Source organism: Panicum virgatum, chromosome 5N, assembly GCF_016808335.1.
Source record: "Panicum virgatum strain AP13 chromosome 5N, P.virgatum_v5, whole genome shotgun sequence".
Taxonomy (NCBI): Eukaryota; Viridiplantae; Streptophyta; class Magnoliopsida; order Poales; family Poaceae; genus Panicum; species Panicum virgatum.
The window spans coordinates 66,935,286-66,949,089 of record NC_053149.1 but is presented as its reverse complement, the minus strand read 5'-3'; the positions used below and the strand labels follow the sequence as shown (position 1 = coordinate 66,949,089).

Here is a 13,804-nt window from a genome sequence, read left to right as displayed (position 1 = left end):
AATATCGTTGTGTGGGTGTTACTTGTTATCCTCGCGATAGTGGCGCTTCACTGCCCACTTCCGCGTAGAGTTGTACGGTGATGTACCATCTGATGTAATAAAAGTATTATCAGCCTCCTAGGACTGATAACTATTAAGTCTTATTAAGTCTTCTCTTATGAGAGGACGCTTCACACCAACAAAGGCTAGGCCGTGATCTTCTGAAAATTGACATCAATTACAGCAAAAAAAAAATGGGCTAGTGTCATAGCTACGATGGAGACCAAAAACCAATTAACAATTATCGGACTTAGAAATGGCAGATCTCACGGAAAAAAAAAAACTCTGCAGAGCAGAAATACAAAAGGAGATAACTAAAACGATCCATCCTAATTTTTTTTATTTTCAGTACTCTCTCATAAACAAAAATGTCACAACCGAAAAGTTGTCAGGCACAAATGAACATAATGTGCAAAATCAATAAACAATGTGTAGTGACAGATGACTAGAATGCAAAAGTATGTTGTGCAATCTAGCAGGTAAGAGTAAGAATCCAATAGGTAGTATTCAATAAATTAGTCCAGACATGAAATGCAAAAATGAAAAAAAAAACACAAATGCCATGATCCGTATAGGAAACGATAATCAGAACAGCAGCTATGCTTGACTACAGGTATAGCTTAAAAAATGCAGTAATATGAACTTCATAAAATCCATTACAATATGCAGTGATCTTTTTCATAGATATTCATGCCAATTTTTCAGAGCAATGCTACCAGGGGAAGCAACAATTTGTGCAGATATACAACACAATATAAGATACTGTATTGTCAGACAACCACTGGCAGATCAATCACCTAATAGGCTAATACAACGTGCAACTAAAATCTTGACATAGGTGAATCAAGGCGCAGATTATTTGGGGGCAATACATTAAAGTCTTGTACGATGCACCAATACCAAATATTTTCGGGATGCAGAGATCTGTATTCATAATATACAAATAGAAGTGCAGTAAAATGCTAAAATGTTATCTACATCAGTCATCTGATGGACAACATTTTTTAGCCATGCATTTGAATTTTAATGAAGATAGAAGGTGCAACTGAAAAGCCCCAAGAGATAACATTAACGGTGTCATTTAAGTATACTAAGCAATTAATGAATGCCATCCTAAATCACAAAATATGTGAAGAAAATTTCCCTGAGTTGAATTCCATTGCCAGGGAAAATCCATGCATGTTTTCAAATAGGATAAGATGTGAGGAGAAGAAATTCTCTAAATTTAGCACGACATATGGAAATCCTCATACAGAAATGAACAGCAGCCTTAGACCAAAACTAAATACTCTTCTTTGTCAGTCTAGCATTTAAATAAATGCAAAATTATTGTAGTAAATAACAACAAACAGACACAAGTGCCAAAGATGTTTCTTGCCAGCTCACCAGAGATGCAAAGCTCAAAAAACTAATAGCTGCCCAAAAATTAATTAGCAGCTGTATCACCCCAAGTGTATTCTAGAAAAACTATGCTTCCTGGCTTGCCTTTGACTGCATTTCCTCCGCTTCCAACTCCTTGACTGCAGCTATAAGACTGCGACTTATACCCTTAAGGCACAAACCGCTATCCTCCATTTCCTCCAGGAGTTTCTCAGCTCTTCTCCAGTCCACAGCCTTGAGACACAATGACTGAATCAGTTTTCCATACTCATCCACATTTGGCAGCAACCCATCTTTCCTCATCTCCTTTACGCAATCAATGGCTTTCTCAAACTCCTCCATCTTGCAGTATCCACGGATAAGAATGTGGTAACAAACCCTGTTTAATTTTGGGTGAATCTTTTTTGCTTCACGAAGTAGAGCATGGGCTTCATCAATCATGCCTCCTTTCGCGTAGCCACTCATTAGCACACTGTAAGTATAGATATCAGGACTGACCCCTTTGCTCTCCATCAACCTCATCAAACCTTTTGCATCCTCCATTTCTCCCTGTTTCGAGAATGCTGTGATGACAAAATTAAACACTGCTTTACCAGGAGCTGGGCCAAGATCTACCATCCTCGTCAACAATGTCTTTGCATCCTCCAGTTTCTTTTTCCTACACAAACCATGTATAACTGTGGTAAATGTCTTGCCTGCATTCTTAAGAGACTCCCCTTGGTACTCTTCAAGCTGCACCATCCTCGTCAACAAATTTTTTGCATCCTCCACTTTGTTTGTCCTACACAAAGCATGTACAACTGTGGCAAAGGACTTGCCTGCATGCTTAAGCGACTCCTCTTGGTACTCTTCCAGCATCTCCAGAGCAGTACCAATGGTCTCATCGTTCCTCGCCAAACCACTGACAAGGAAATCCAAGGCTGATTTTGGGATCTGAATCTTCTTCTCCTTTGCTGCTAGGTACAATGAATGTGCAACCTTGACCTTCTTCCCATCGCAAAGGAAAGTCACAATTCTGCCTACCTTCTCACCGTTAGGGAAGCAGCCAGAGTCAATCATCTTCTCACAAACTTCACAAGCAGAGCGGAACATTGACTTCTTTCGTGCCGCTTCAATCACCAGATAATAGCTGTTACTGTCCGGAGTACAACCGAACTCATAGAACTTGGCAAACACCTCCAGAGCTGCCTTCGACTTCTCAAGCTTCCAGAATATTGCGATCATTTCATTCAACAACGGTGTGCTCACTGATCCTGGCACAGAGCCAATTTCCTTAACCGAATCCCAAAGCAAGTATGCGTCCATCTTGTCAATCTCATCAGAATCAGCTACCTTGCTCACGAGGATCTCAAGATTCGAGAGGCTCTTGGCCGCTGGGTTGTTCTTCGCTGCATAGTTGAACAGGGAAATCAGCTTCTTACAGGAACATTGCTCGGCAGCAAGGAGGACAGCAGCGAGGAGCGGCTCGTTGAAGTCCACGACCATGTCGGCGAGGGTGGAGGCCAACTTGTCCTCTGGAGTGTCCTCCACGACGGCGCGAACGCGAGCGACCTCCTCGTCGTCGGCTACGGGGTCAGCACCGCCGGGGGATGCGAAGATGTCGTCGGCATCCCCAGCATCTTCCCACATCGAGCTCAAGTTGTCTTCCCCGGCCTCGGTGGCACCATCTAGGGCAGCGGCGGTCTGGGAGGAGGAGGCTTCGGGGAAGGGATCCGCGGAGGAGGAAGTGGCATCGGGAATGGGATCCGGAGAGGAGGAGAGGAAGCGGGAGAGAAGGCGCGGAGGTAGGGCTCGGGCAAGGGTTCGAGTGGGATGTTGTGGTGGATGCGGCGGTGGCGACCTGGGAATGGAGGAGCGGAGGAGGAGGAGAGCACGAGCTCGCGGACGCCACATCGTCGCCGTCGTCCTCGGCGGCGGCGGAGGCGGCGAGGTGTTCTAGTGGTTGTGTTCGCGTGGAGGAAGAGCTACCGTGGACGACAGTGGAGGTTTCTTTCTAGGGTTTAAGGGCTTTTGGGCCTGGGGCTGACAATCTCCATCTTACTGGGCCATTATAACTTGTTAATGGGCCGAAAGCATGTTTCTGCTCTACGTAATTTTGCTGAGGGCTTCCGAGTAATTTTGATCGCTCTGAAATCTGTGAGTACAAGTTTTTCAGGTCCGCTTCATTCCAGATATGAATGTCGGTGTAAATGAAAATTTTACAGCATGCCAACATGGCATATTTATTTTCACTCATGCAAGTAAATTTGTTGCCTGGCACATTTTCATTGGACTTATCCTATAACATAAGTCGAACAAAGCATAAGAGATTAAGAGGGCCTTATTCACTAGAGAAAAGCAACTGAGCCTTGACCTCGAGACAAGTTTTGCGATACATGCTGTAACAAAATACAAAAGATATTCAGAATGTGTTTTGCAAGTTCCTAAGGCTCTAGTGCCTATTCGGCTCGACAGGTTACATGTCAAAGAAACAAAAATAATGTGAAAACATCATAGGGTATCTGAAGAATGCAAATACACATCAGAATGTGCCTATGCAGTGACCTCAGCTTTGGCATTCTTAGCATCTTCTTCCTCCTTGGCTCTGTTTGCCTGCTCTTTTTTCTGGGCCCTTATCAATGCACGCCTTGCACGAGGGCGCATCTCACGTACTTGCCTGGGTGGCATCACAAACGGTTCAAGAGGGCGGTCGTGGAATGGATGCTCATTTCCAGAAAATATCCTCAGCTTGCGATCCCTGTCCTGGATGATCAGAATAATATATGTTGAACATCAATACCATAAGAAGCACATTGGTTATATCAGCGTGACAAGAAAAGAGGCATGATTTCTCAAAGTTACAGTGTCATGAAACATTCCATCAGTACACAACACAACAACTTCATGTAAATCTCAGACACTTGTAACGGCACCAAGAACAAAAAATGACTGGATAATACTCCCTCAGTCCCAAAAAATAAGTCATCCTATGAATTCTAGGACAAATTAATAAGAAGGTAAAATGACCATGTTTGCCCCTATTTATTACCCATATTTGGCACTGATTGATTCTTGCATGCACATGCACTCTCTAAATAGTAGGGTAAGATGACTTGTTTTTTGGGATAAATATTGAATCCTAGGGTGACTTGTTTTTTTGGGACGGAGGGAGTATCAAATACCAAATTTGATTTCCAACAGATCCAGTTAATAACACTATTTTATTTTCCACTGGTTGCAACATAGCATTAATAATTTCTGAGCAGCTAGCTACGACAATGCAGCACACAGATTTTATAATCCAGGAGCTATAGGATACAGACAAATAGACCTATCTCTACCGGTCATTGATTCAAGAAAGATAAAGCCTGCAACTTCTACAGCAGGAGTCCAAACAAACAGGGGTAGGCTAGACCCGCTAGAGATGAAACCCAATGAGACAGGAAACAGCACAAAAAAATACTATATGTAGCAACAATACTAAAGGGGCCAAATTGTTCACAAATGCAAGATAAAAGTAATCATTGCAAGGTTAAACAACAGAAAATAATACTAGAAATAACATATGTGATTACTCAGAGAAACAAATAAGCTCATGCCCTAGCGATTACAGAATAAAAGAGAAACAAAGTTTCACTTACATCACGCAGCCTGTTGCGGGGAAGCATGCGCAGGACAGCTTTGCGAATCACCTCAGTTGGGTCTTTCTCCATCTGGTCCTTGAGTCTTCTTTCCTTTAGATGGCCAATGTACCTGTTCGGGAGGAAAGCGCATAACAAGAGAAACTTAATAATATCTCAAATACGATGTATTGGACAATCTTGATGGGACTTACTAACCCTGTGTGCCAGTAGTAAATCTTATCGGTCATTTTTCTTCCTGTAACACTGATATCCTTGGCATTTAGCACAATGCACATGTCTCCATTTTCCACATGTGGTGCATAAGTTGGTTTATCCTTCCCTTGTAGCACAACAGCTATTTGGGATGCCAACCGTCCAAGCACCTACCATAGAGACAAAGCAACTTATCACAATATTTTTTTTCCGATGAGTTCCTTACAGCTGAAACAAGGGAAAGAATCCCAACCTGGCCCTTTGCATCAAATACACGCCAACGCAGCCCATCTAAATTGATTCTCCTTAAACCTGCAAGTGCTTTCTGCACGGTTCGAAAGGAAGCATCTGTCACTGCTAGCACTTGACATTTTGCTTGTATAGGTTCAAAAACTACATTAAGGTAGTCCAGAGTTAGGGAACCAAAAATACATGATGGATCTGGAAACAGATTTGTACTGCATAGTTATCTGCGGATCCTGTTTGCATAATTCTTCCCTTTTTACAAGTGAATGAAAGAAACAGAAATGCATCTCTACATAACCACACCGTCATCAACAATTTATATGCAATTTGTTAGCACAATACCAAAATGATCACAAGGAGGTGCCATCAGGTGTGCCATATTAATATGTTCTACGACTTCAGGCAGGATGAGCACACTTACTAGCACAGGCACTTAGTAATTTAGTATGCATAAATCTAACCAGTGTCGTGAGCATCGTATCTCATCTCCCAGTGAACCAAAGCTTATCGACACAAGTCCAGAACTTCACAACCCCGCATAGAGTGGTAAAAAGAAAAAAAATCTAACGCTAATCTATATTAATTTCAGTCACATAAAAGCATGTCCGATCAAAATTCGGATGATTCAAAATCCAATTTAATTCATGATTCATACAGAACGCCCCGCAACGGTCAGACCCCGGTGCCAAACGCTCGAGGACCAGTCTCCCTGTCAGCGTCCCCTGCCGAGGACGAATCGCACAAACTTCGCTATGGTACACGCCATACTCCCTCCAGACGCGCCACGAAAGTCGAAAACCCTCGAGTCCCAACTCTCAACCTTCCGCGCACCACAAGAAAGCCCGGAAGGTGTCATACGCCGCGGCCGTGCCTCCGCCGGCGTCAAGCACGAACTCGCTAGGTTTTAGCACCGGGCGAGAGAGAAATGTATGCGCGTGAGGGGGGTTTTATCGCTTGAAATTAGTGACATTAGAGGAAAATAGGACGAATATGAGCTCACCTTCAGGTTACCGGTGAACGCCGGCGGCGCCGCAGCCATGTCAAGTGGAAGGGTTGCCGGAAGAGGAGGAGGCGGCGGCGGCGGCGGCGGAAGCAGAGATCAGAGGACGCGTCCGCTTGTGTGGGTAGAGGCGATTCAGACTTGGGCCGGTGGATGGAACCTGGCGCGGCAGTTGGACCAATTAATCACTGCGTTGTCAAAGCCCAAAATCCAAACAGAAAAGGCCTAAAACCACAACCTTTGGGCCACAAGTCGCATTTCTCCCCTCATCATCCACCCAATTGGGCCATAAGAGATTGCGTTGCAAACTGTTTTTATGGATAAAACATGAATTCATTAATTTTCTTTGACAAATCTATCTGAAATAATGGAAAATGGAAATGAGATTACTGTGTGTAGTGTGTGTGTGTGTGTGTGTATATATATATATATATATATATATATATATATATATATATATATATAATTCGAGTACACAAAAGTTAGACAATTTATGGCACCCCTAGGTCCATAAAAGTTAGAAATGCTCGTATTTATAAGAGGCAATAGCGGTTTTAAATTAAAAAAAATCATTTCTGTGGTCCAACAATTCTTTGGGTTTAGAATCTCTGACTACAGCGGTAAATCTATTTGTATCCATGTAGTACTCCATGATTAGCTACTGGACAGTCCTGAGACCTAAATTGTTCCGGTGAGGCATCCCCATCTGTCACTACACGCGCCCCTCGCATCAAACACGGCGGCGTCACCACGACAACGGCATACCATTACGCTGCCACCTGCCCCCTGCCCGTCTGCGACTACGTTGCGCTTCAAGATGCAAGCGGGGCGGTCGCGGGTTGCCCGCCCCACGTCCGCATCGCCCACAAACTCACATGCGGGTTCATGCGGCAGCCCGCATGGGACCGCAAGTTATTTGCGGGTTTGGTGAGAGCCCGCATCGCTGCTGCAAAACCTAAAAAGCTACACATACTTCCTCAGCCAGCACGCGAATGCAAGGCAGGGTTCTGGCCGCATGCCTGCAGGTGCAGCACGTGAACAAAGGATGTTCAGAGACAGACTAATATGATACTGAGAATCTCTCTAATGTACAACACAAATTGAAAGAAGGTTAAAATAAAATCAGAAAGAAAGCTAGCGGAGCGCTTTGGCAACAAAATAAAATCTGAAAAGGAGTCCTGCTAATACATCACATATTACATATTTTTATTCTTGCATGGTAGATAAACAAAACAGCATATAAGACGAGTTGTCACAACAAGTTGCCACATCAGGTTTCACAGGTTTCATCCATTTGCAACAACAGGTTGCCACGAAAGATGACTCGTCTCTGAACACATAAAATTCTCAACTCCCATCTGCCAGTGAAGAGGGTGAGCCCTAGAGAACATCAGCTGCAGTGAGGATGGCAGGCTGCAGAACCACCCTGCCTGTAGACATGATAGAATATTTGCACTCCATCAGCCAAACAATGACAAAAATACAGTTTCTTAAGGATCAATTGGAATACAAAGCAGCCAAGGTAGCTAAGCTAGGCTGCTCTGACCCGTGCAAGCATGTGGCGCCATCAAGCTAGCTATCCCGATAACTAGTGGCAAGCCGATCGAACCGCAGGCATCACAGTCCATTGCCAGTTTAATTCCCCTACCTACAAAAGAAGATGCTAGAAAAAGAAGTGTGATCTTGGACAGGCAAGTGTCAAAGCAGTGGCATGGGTGTCCGCAATGGCAGGAAGAAACGACCCGAGCTGGCCGCCCAGCTACATTCCGAGGCTTGGCACTGTACGCGCGCTCCGCACCTATCAATGGAGCGAGACACCGATGGCTCGCTGGGCTCGCGGGGGGTTGGTGCAATGGTGCATCAATTCGCGCGCGTCCCGGCCACGAACACGCCCCGACGCCGACGTGCCGATCCATCGCTGTCTTCGGGACAAAAGAAGGAGCCAGGCATCACCCCGGCCCTCTCCGAACACACCCGAGCGCGAATTTTTTACATATTTACTATTATATACAATGAGAGGCACTCGCTCGTTTAGTATTTTTAAAATGACTCATACATATTTAGCAATACTGTAGCTGCAGCTCCTATATTTTTACCACTTTGGCTGACGTGGCACGCCACAGAGGAGCCGCGGGACCCACCTGTCGGAGAGGAGCCGCGGGACCCAGCTGTCGGAGAGGGAGAATAGAGGAACTGGTCAGGAGTAGGAAGGACATTTCGCGTGACCCTGCAACTTGCGCAACGTAGTCGCAGACGGGCCAACCTCGTCAGATGCAGGCCGTCCTCAATGAGTAGCGTGATCGTGGCCCTGTAGCTGACGCTGGCCGCCTCGTCCCGCAGCCTGAACACAAAGAAGCGGAGCAGCACGGCCGCCAGCACCTTCATCTGCCGGTACGCGAACTCCTTCCCCAAGCATATCCTCGGGCCGGCCTGCGATTGATCGAGCAAACGTCAGGGCGGCATCATCTCGTCAATGTAATCTGTACAGTAGATGTCAGCAGAGATACTGGCACTGTGGTTACCTGAAAAGCTGTGAACTTGAACGGGCTTTCCTGCTGGAACTCGCCGTTGTCGTCGAGCCAGCGCTCGGGGCGGAAGGCCTCGGCGTCCCAGGGGCGTAGACAAGAGGGGCGGGCAGGGGCGTGCCCCCCCTAATGCTCCCGTAGCACCATTGTCAAAGGTGGAATTCATCCTAACGGCACCTTGCGACAAGACTGTTGCCCCCCAATGATCAAATCCTGGCTCTGTCCCTGCGGCGTCCTCCCCCACAGGTACTCCATCCGGCCCAAGGCACGTACTCCGTAGAACACGATGTCCCCCTTGCCGACGCTGAACCCGTCCGGTAGAACGTCGTCACTCGTCAGAGAAAGCACTCGTTGTTCTGAACCCGTACGTGTCCAGAGCCAACAGCCAAGGGAAGGGAGGGGTAGAGCCTGAGCGTCTCCGTCAAGGCGGCGTGCAGGTAGTGCATCCGGCTCAGCGCCTCGTCGGTGAGGCGCCGCGCGAACTCGTCCCCGGCGGCCATTTCTTTTGTTCTTGGGCTTTTTATCTGCCCTTTTTCCGGCCTGCCTTTGGGCCGATTTCCTTCTTAGTTACACATCGGGCCACAAAGGCAGGCGCCAATTTGCGCTTCCGTTTCTTTATCGCTTTTTCGAAATCAGTTTGAATTAAACTAGATACTGGTTTGTTCAGTCAACGACTCAATGTCCGTGGCTTGCTGCCACTGGTATGGTATAACTTGGCTATGCAAGTTTGCAGTTCCAACGTTTGCATCATCCATAGAGAGAGGCAAAAGGAAAGGGAAACCCAATACATGGGTGCTCGTAGCTGTGGTACCTTCGGCTGGTGTGCGTTTGCTTCACGAGCACAGCAAGCCATCGGACCTGCAACTGCAAGCAAAAAACTTATCTTCCCCCGGAGGATTTAATCGATGCGAGATTATGTTAAACTAATCGAGCCCGTAACCCCATTGCTCATATCTGTGGCATGTTCTCCAAGCTACTCCATCCATCCCCACCATTGCAAGTCGCGATCTTGCAGCAGTTGATGGATTAGTAGTAGTAATCCGGACACGCGCCGCGAAGTTTCAGTTCGGTCGGGAAGCGACGGCGGCCGCGGGGTGATGGAGATGCGGCGGCACCGGCGCGGGAAGAAGTGCGTCCTCCTCCCGCTCTCGCTCCTCTGCCTCGCCGTGCTGCTCCCCGGCGCGCTGCTGGCGCCGTCCGCCTCGGCGTCGTCGCCGAAGGCGGCGGATGGCAGCAGGAAGCGGCGATGGGCGGGGTTCGACTACTACGTGCTGGCGCTGCAGTGGCCGGGCACCATCTGCCGCCAGACCAGCAACTGCTGCGAGACCAATGGCTGCTGCCGGTACCATTTCGCTTGCCATCCATATCTCGCATTGTTGCCGCTGTAACTCGATTGAGCGAGCTCATTTGGTTTTCCTTCACATCTTCTGCAGATCGAAGCCTCTCAAACGGTTCACGATTCGTAAGTCCACTGGAGCCACTAGAAATTTTTCTTTCCCCATTTCGATGCTGCACGGTATATCTTGTGATTTTTTTTTTTGGCCACTGCACTGGAAGCATTGTTTACTAGTTTGATTTGAGATGCTGAAGAGAAAAACAACAATGATTAGATTTTCCATCAGCTGATTTGATTTAGATATGTGAATTATAGATGATCTTTTTTCAAACTTTTCAATTCATATCGGTCTCGAGTCAGGACATGGATAACTGACATTGTCATGTTAAGGAAAGTACTAAATAAATGCACGCATCAATTATTTGATCGGTTGTTGCTTGAACAGTGAACTGCATCCAAATAGTTTACCTGCCTTGGGTTGATTTGGTTTACATCAGACATAAACAGCTGCTGAACTTTTTGACACCGGCATTGGTAATAATGATAGATACAGTTGCACATCGGCACCAAATTAATATTTAGGATAAGACAATTGCATCCAAATAGTGCTGCCATTTCAGTACCTTTATCTTGTTTGAACAGATGGTCTCTGGCCACAGTATAACTATGGGGGATGGCCATCATGCTGTAGACCCACCAGATTCAACATCAATAAGGTGTTGCTCTTCGAATCTTTTTCAGAACAAAATGTCTGTATCTGAACCACTCCAAGTTTGTCATGTCAGTGTGCTTGATTTGCTTTGCCACAGATCTTAATGTTGATGCCGATACTAGAGAAGTACTGGCCATCCTTGTACTGCGGCTCTTCTTCGACCTGTTTTGGTGGAAGAGGGCCGTTTTGGGTCCATGAGGTGATTGGGGTTTCTGAGATTTGATTACAGGGAACAATGCATATGCTGAGTGCTGATCAAGTTGCTTCTTTTGTTTGTGTGCATGTGCTGATGGTTTGCCGGATCTTCTCCAGTGGGGTATGCAAAATTTTCTGCAATTGTTGGCACAAAACTGTAGCATTCAATTGCTTCTTAATTTCATTAAGTAGTCTGGTTATGTCGTTTTATGTTGATGGTGTAGTGTCACTGAAGATCTGTTTCTTACTTTTTACTTTGTTTTCTGTCTTTTTGGCAGAAACTCATGGTACTTGTGCTTATCCAGAAATACAGGATGAATATGACTACTTCTCCACAGCGCTTTATCTCTACAGCAAATACAATGTTACAGTTAGTCATCTCTCATCTCAGCAACACCATGCTCGTTGCACAAGGTATGTGAGATTGTAACATTTTTCCTGCATGTCTTACTATAGTTATTGCTCTTGTCTCACAGAAAGCCCTGAGAAAAGCACACATCCGACCTGCAAGCGGCAGAAAATACGCCGTTGGGCAAATTGTTGGTGTCATTGAGCATGCATTTGGGGCAATGCCATCACTTGTTTGTAAGAATGGCTCGGTTCAAGAACTTAGGCTCTGCTTCCACAAGGATTATCGGGTAGGTAATTTCTGTTCAGTCATAGCTACTTAAAGGCTGCTTTTCCTAACTTATTTGAGATGGTACATGAATGAAAGGTAGCTGTTCCAGCATTAGCCGATGTTTCTTTAACTTTAGTTGGAACAATACTAATTACCAAAGGGGCAAAGGGCCATCATAACTAAGAAGAAACATAAACATTAGTTTTGACGTTAGACGTATGAATGCCCCAGCTCCTAATACTGTTTGATGCACGTTCTTGGATGGCAGCCTCGTGATTGCACGTTCGAGACTGACAAGGCACCGAACAGCAGAAGCCACTGCCCTCGCTACGTCACTTTCCCGTCGTACAAACCATCCGGTGAGCTCCCGTTCCATGCCGGAAACCGCTGCTACTGCCGTTGCCTGCAGAACACACGAGAAAATATTTTTTTTCACCCCAAATTTTGCATCGTTTTTTGCCTGGAGATTGCCTACTTGCTGCTGGACTAGTAACTGAACCTCTTTGTTTGCTGTTGCGGTGCTGGCCAATGCTACGGAGGGGATCAGGGACCAAGCCATTGGCGAGCTGCACGAGTACGGCTGATTAGAGTTCAGGCCCTGAAGGACTCTGAGTTCCGACGGGTACCGAGTTGTACAAAGTAGAGAAAGCGATGTCACGATGTGTAAAGAAACCGCCTGCCCTGCTGGTGCTGTATGAATGCTTTCATGGTCCCGTATGACAGGCCATTAAGATCTGGGAATGTGATGTGAACTAGGCAGGTTGGCGCGCTTTGCGCGCCTGTAGCAAAAGATTTGATGTAAAATAATAATAAAAATATATTATCGTATATTACAGTTAAAGCAATATCGTGTTGATATATTTTGGCAACCTGTTGATGTATTGAATGAAGTGTGATAGGTATAGTTGATAGATTGTCATATAATTATATTTTGCGAGTTTATGAAGTGGAATTAAAATCCAATAAGTAGTAGGGGCTAGCACGTGTAGACGTAGTGTATGAAATATGGTTATTGTTTTCATGTAAATAAATAATTAAATATATTTTGTGGGTGGATTCCAATTGAATATTATGTGGGTAACACCTAAATAACACACAGGGCCCACATGGGCCCTGTATAAATAGTACATAGAAGAATTTATTTTGTGTATGTTAGTAGATATAATTGATGGATTAGCTTACACTAATTATTAATTTTAGTAGAAAAAATGATAGGGTTAGAAATGAATGTATGATTCAACTATATTTTGCGAGTTCACAAAGTGAAAATAAAATCCAATATATAATAGAGGTAAATGTAGTATATAATTTTTTTTCATAAAAAACTAAACATTTAAACACATGGGCCACTTTTTAATTTTTTTATTTTTAATTTCGAATTATATTTTTTTATTATGAACAGTACCCGGTGGGGCCCACATGAATAGTACCTTTTTATTTTTTTTTATTATGAACAGTATCCCCGGCCCCGCATGAACAGTATTTTTATTTTTAAATGATGAACAGTACCCCCGGGCCCACGTCGGCCGCGACGCATGAGCGCGCGCCAATTCCTGGCGCGTTAGTATAGTACTCAATGTATCCGAATAGTTCTTCATCTTCAGAGAGCCCCAGACGTTTTTCTCTACGAAAAGTCTCTGCCATTTGCGTGCTACTCTTGATCTCAATTCGTGGACTCGTAACAAGACGCGTCGACATCCTTGTAACTTATTTTTGTGTGGAAAACTGCTTGGGATTAGTTGATCTTTGCTATCGGCTTCTGGCGATGCAGATGCTTGTCAGGATCTTAATCTTATCTTCAGCAGTCTGCAGATTCCAAGAGATGATCGCAATAAGCGACCAACGATTTAGAAATTTTATAGGTATCGGGCGAATTATTCGGGAATATTTGATGGTCCCTGACTTGTCGGGGCGGGCCCGCTTGCCAGTGAGACGGC

The 13,804-nt window shown here is 45.3% G+C and overlaps 4 protein-coding genes across 6 annotated transcripts in view; 1 reads left to right on the top strand and 3 right to left on the bottom strand.

Annotated features, from left to right (window-relative positions):
- Nucleotides 1-1,241: 1,241 nt before the first annotated feature.
- On the bottom strand, nucleotides 1,242-3,401 carry LOC120674163 (pentatricopeptide repeat-containing protein At3g02650, mitochondrial-like). Its single transcript, XM_039955297.1, has one exon. It carries the CDS (start codon nucleotides 3,310-3,312, stop codon nucleotides 1,507-1,509), a length of 1,806 nt encoding a protein of 601 aa, XP_039811231.1. The 5' UTR covers nucleotides 3,313-3,401; the 3' UTR covers nucleotides 1,242-1,506.
- Nucleotides 3,402-3,656: 255 nt separating this feature from the next.
- LOC120674168 (50S ribosomal protein L13-like) overlaps nucleotides 3,657-13,804 on the bottom strand; it is a 36,384-nt gene continuing 26,236 nt past the window's right edge. Inside the window, exons 2-7 of one of the 3 annotated variants that reach the window (XM_039955305.1) lie at nucleotides 6,719-6,788; nucleotides 6,481-6,640; nucleotides 5,488-5,559; nucleotides 5,238-5,404; nucleotides 5,040-5,151; nucleotides 3,722-4,161 (exon numbers count right to left, since the gene is read on the bottom strand). In XM_039955305.1, the coding sequence (XP_039811239.1) occupies nucleotides 3,952-4,161; nucleotides 5,040-5,151; nucleotides 5,238-5,404; nucleotides 5,488-5,559; nucleotides 6,481-6,519 (600 nt within the window). In that variant the 5' untranslated portion in view covers nucleotides 6,520-6,640; nucleotides 6,719-6,788 and the 3' untranslated portion in view covers nucleotides 3,722-3,951. Of the gene's footprint in view, nucleotides 4,162-5,039; nucleotides 5,152-5,237; nucleotides 5,405-5,487; nucleotides 5,560-6,480; nucleotides 6,669-6,718; nucleotides 6,789-13,804 lie in introns of all 3 variants that reach the window. The other 2 variants (XM_039955307.1, XM_039955306.1) reach the window with 2 other exon arrangements.
- Nucleotides 8,573-9,950, bottom strand: LOC120675088 (cytochrome P450 704C1-like). Its single transcript, XM_039956177.1, has 5 exons — nucleotides 9,946-9,950; nucleotides 9,242-9,564; nucleotides 9,003-9,091; nucleotides 8,744-8,910; nucleotides 8,573-8,648 (listed from the first exon to the last, which is right to left on the bottom strand). Exons 1-5 carry the CDS (start codon nucleotides 9,948-9,950, stop codon nucleotides 8,573-8,575), a joined length of 660 nt encoding a protein of 219 aa, XP_039812111.1.
- Nucleotides 9,765-12,703, top strand: LOC120674166 (ribonuclease 2-like). Its single transcript, XM_039955302.1, has 9 exons — nucleotides 9,765-10,347; nucleotides 10,439-10,467; nucleotides 10,984-11,057; nucleotides 11,151-11,252; nucleotides 11,366-11,369; nucleotides 11,527-11,618; nucleotides 11,725-11,886; nucleotides 12,136-12,226; nucleotides 12,387-12,703. The coding sequence occupies exons 1-9, from the start codon at nucleotides 10,103-10,105 to the stop codon at nucleotides 12,449-12,451; spliced, it is 864 nt and encodes a 287-aa protein (XP_039811236.1). The 5' UTR covers nucleotides 9,765-10,102; the 3' UTR covers nucleotides 12,452-12,703.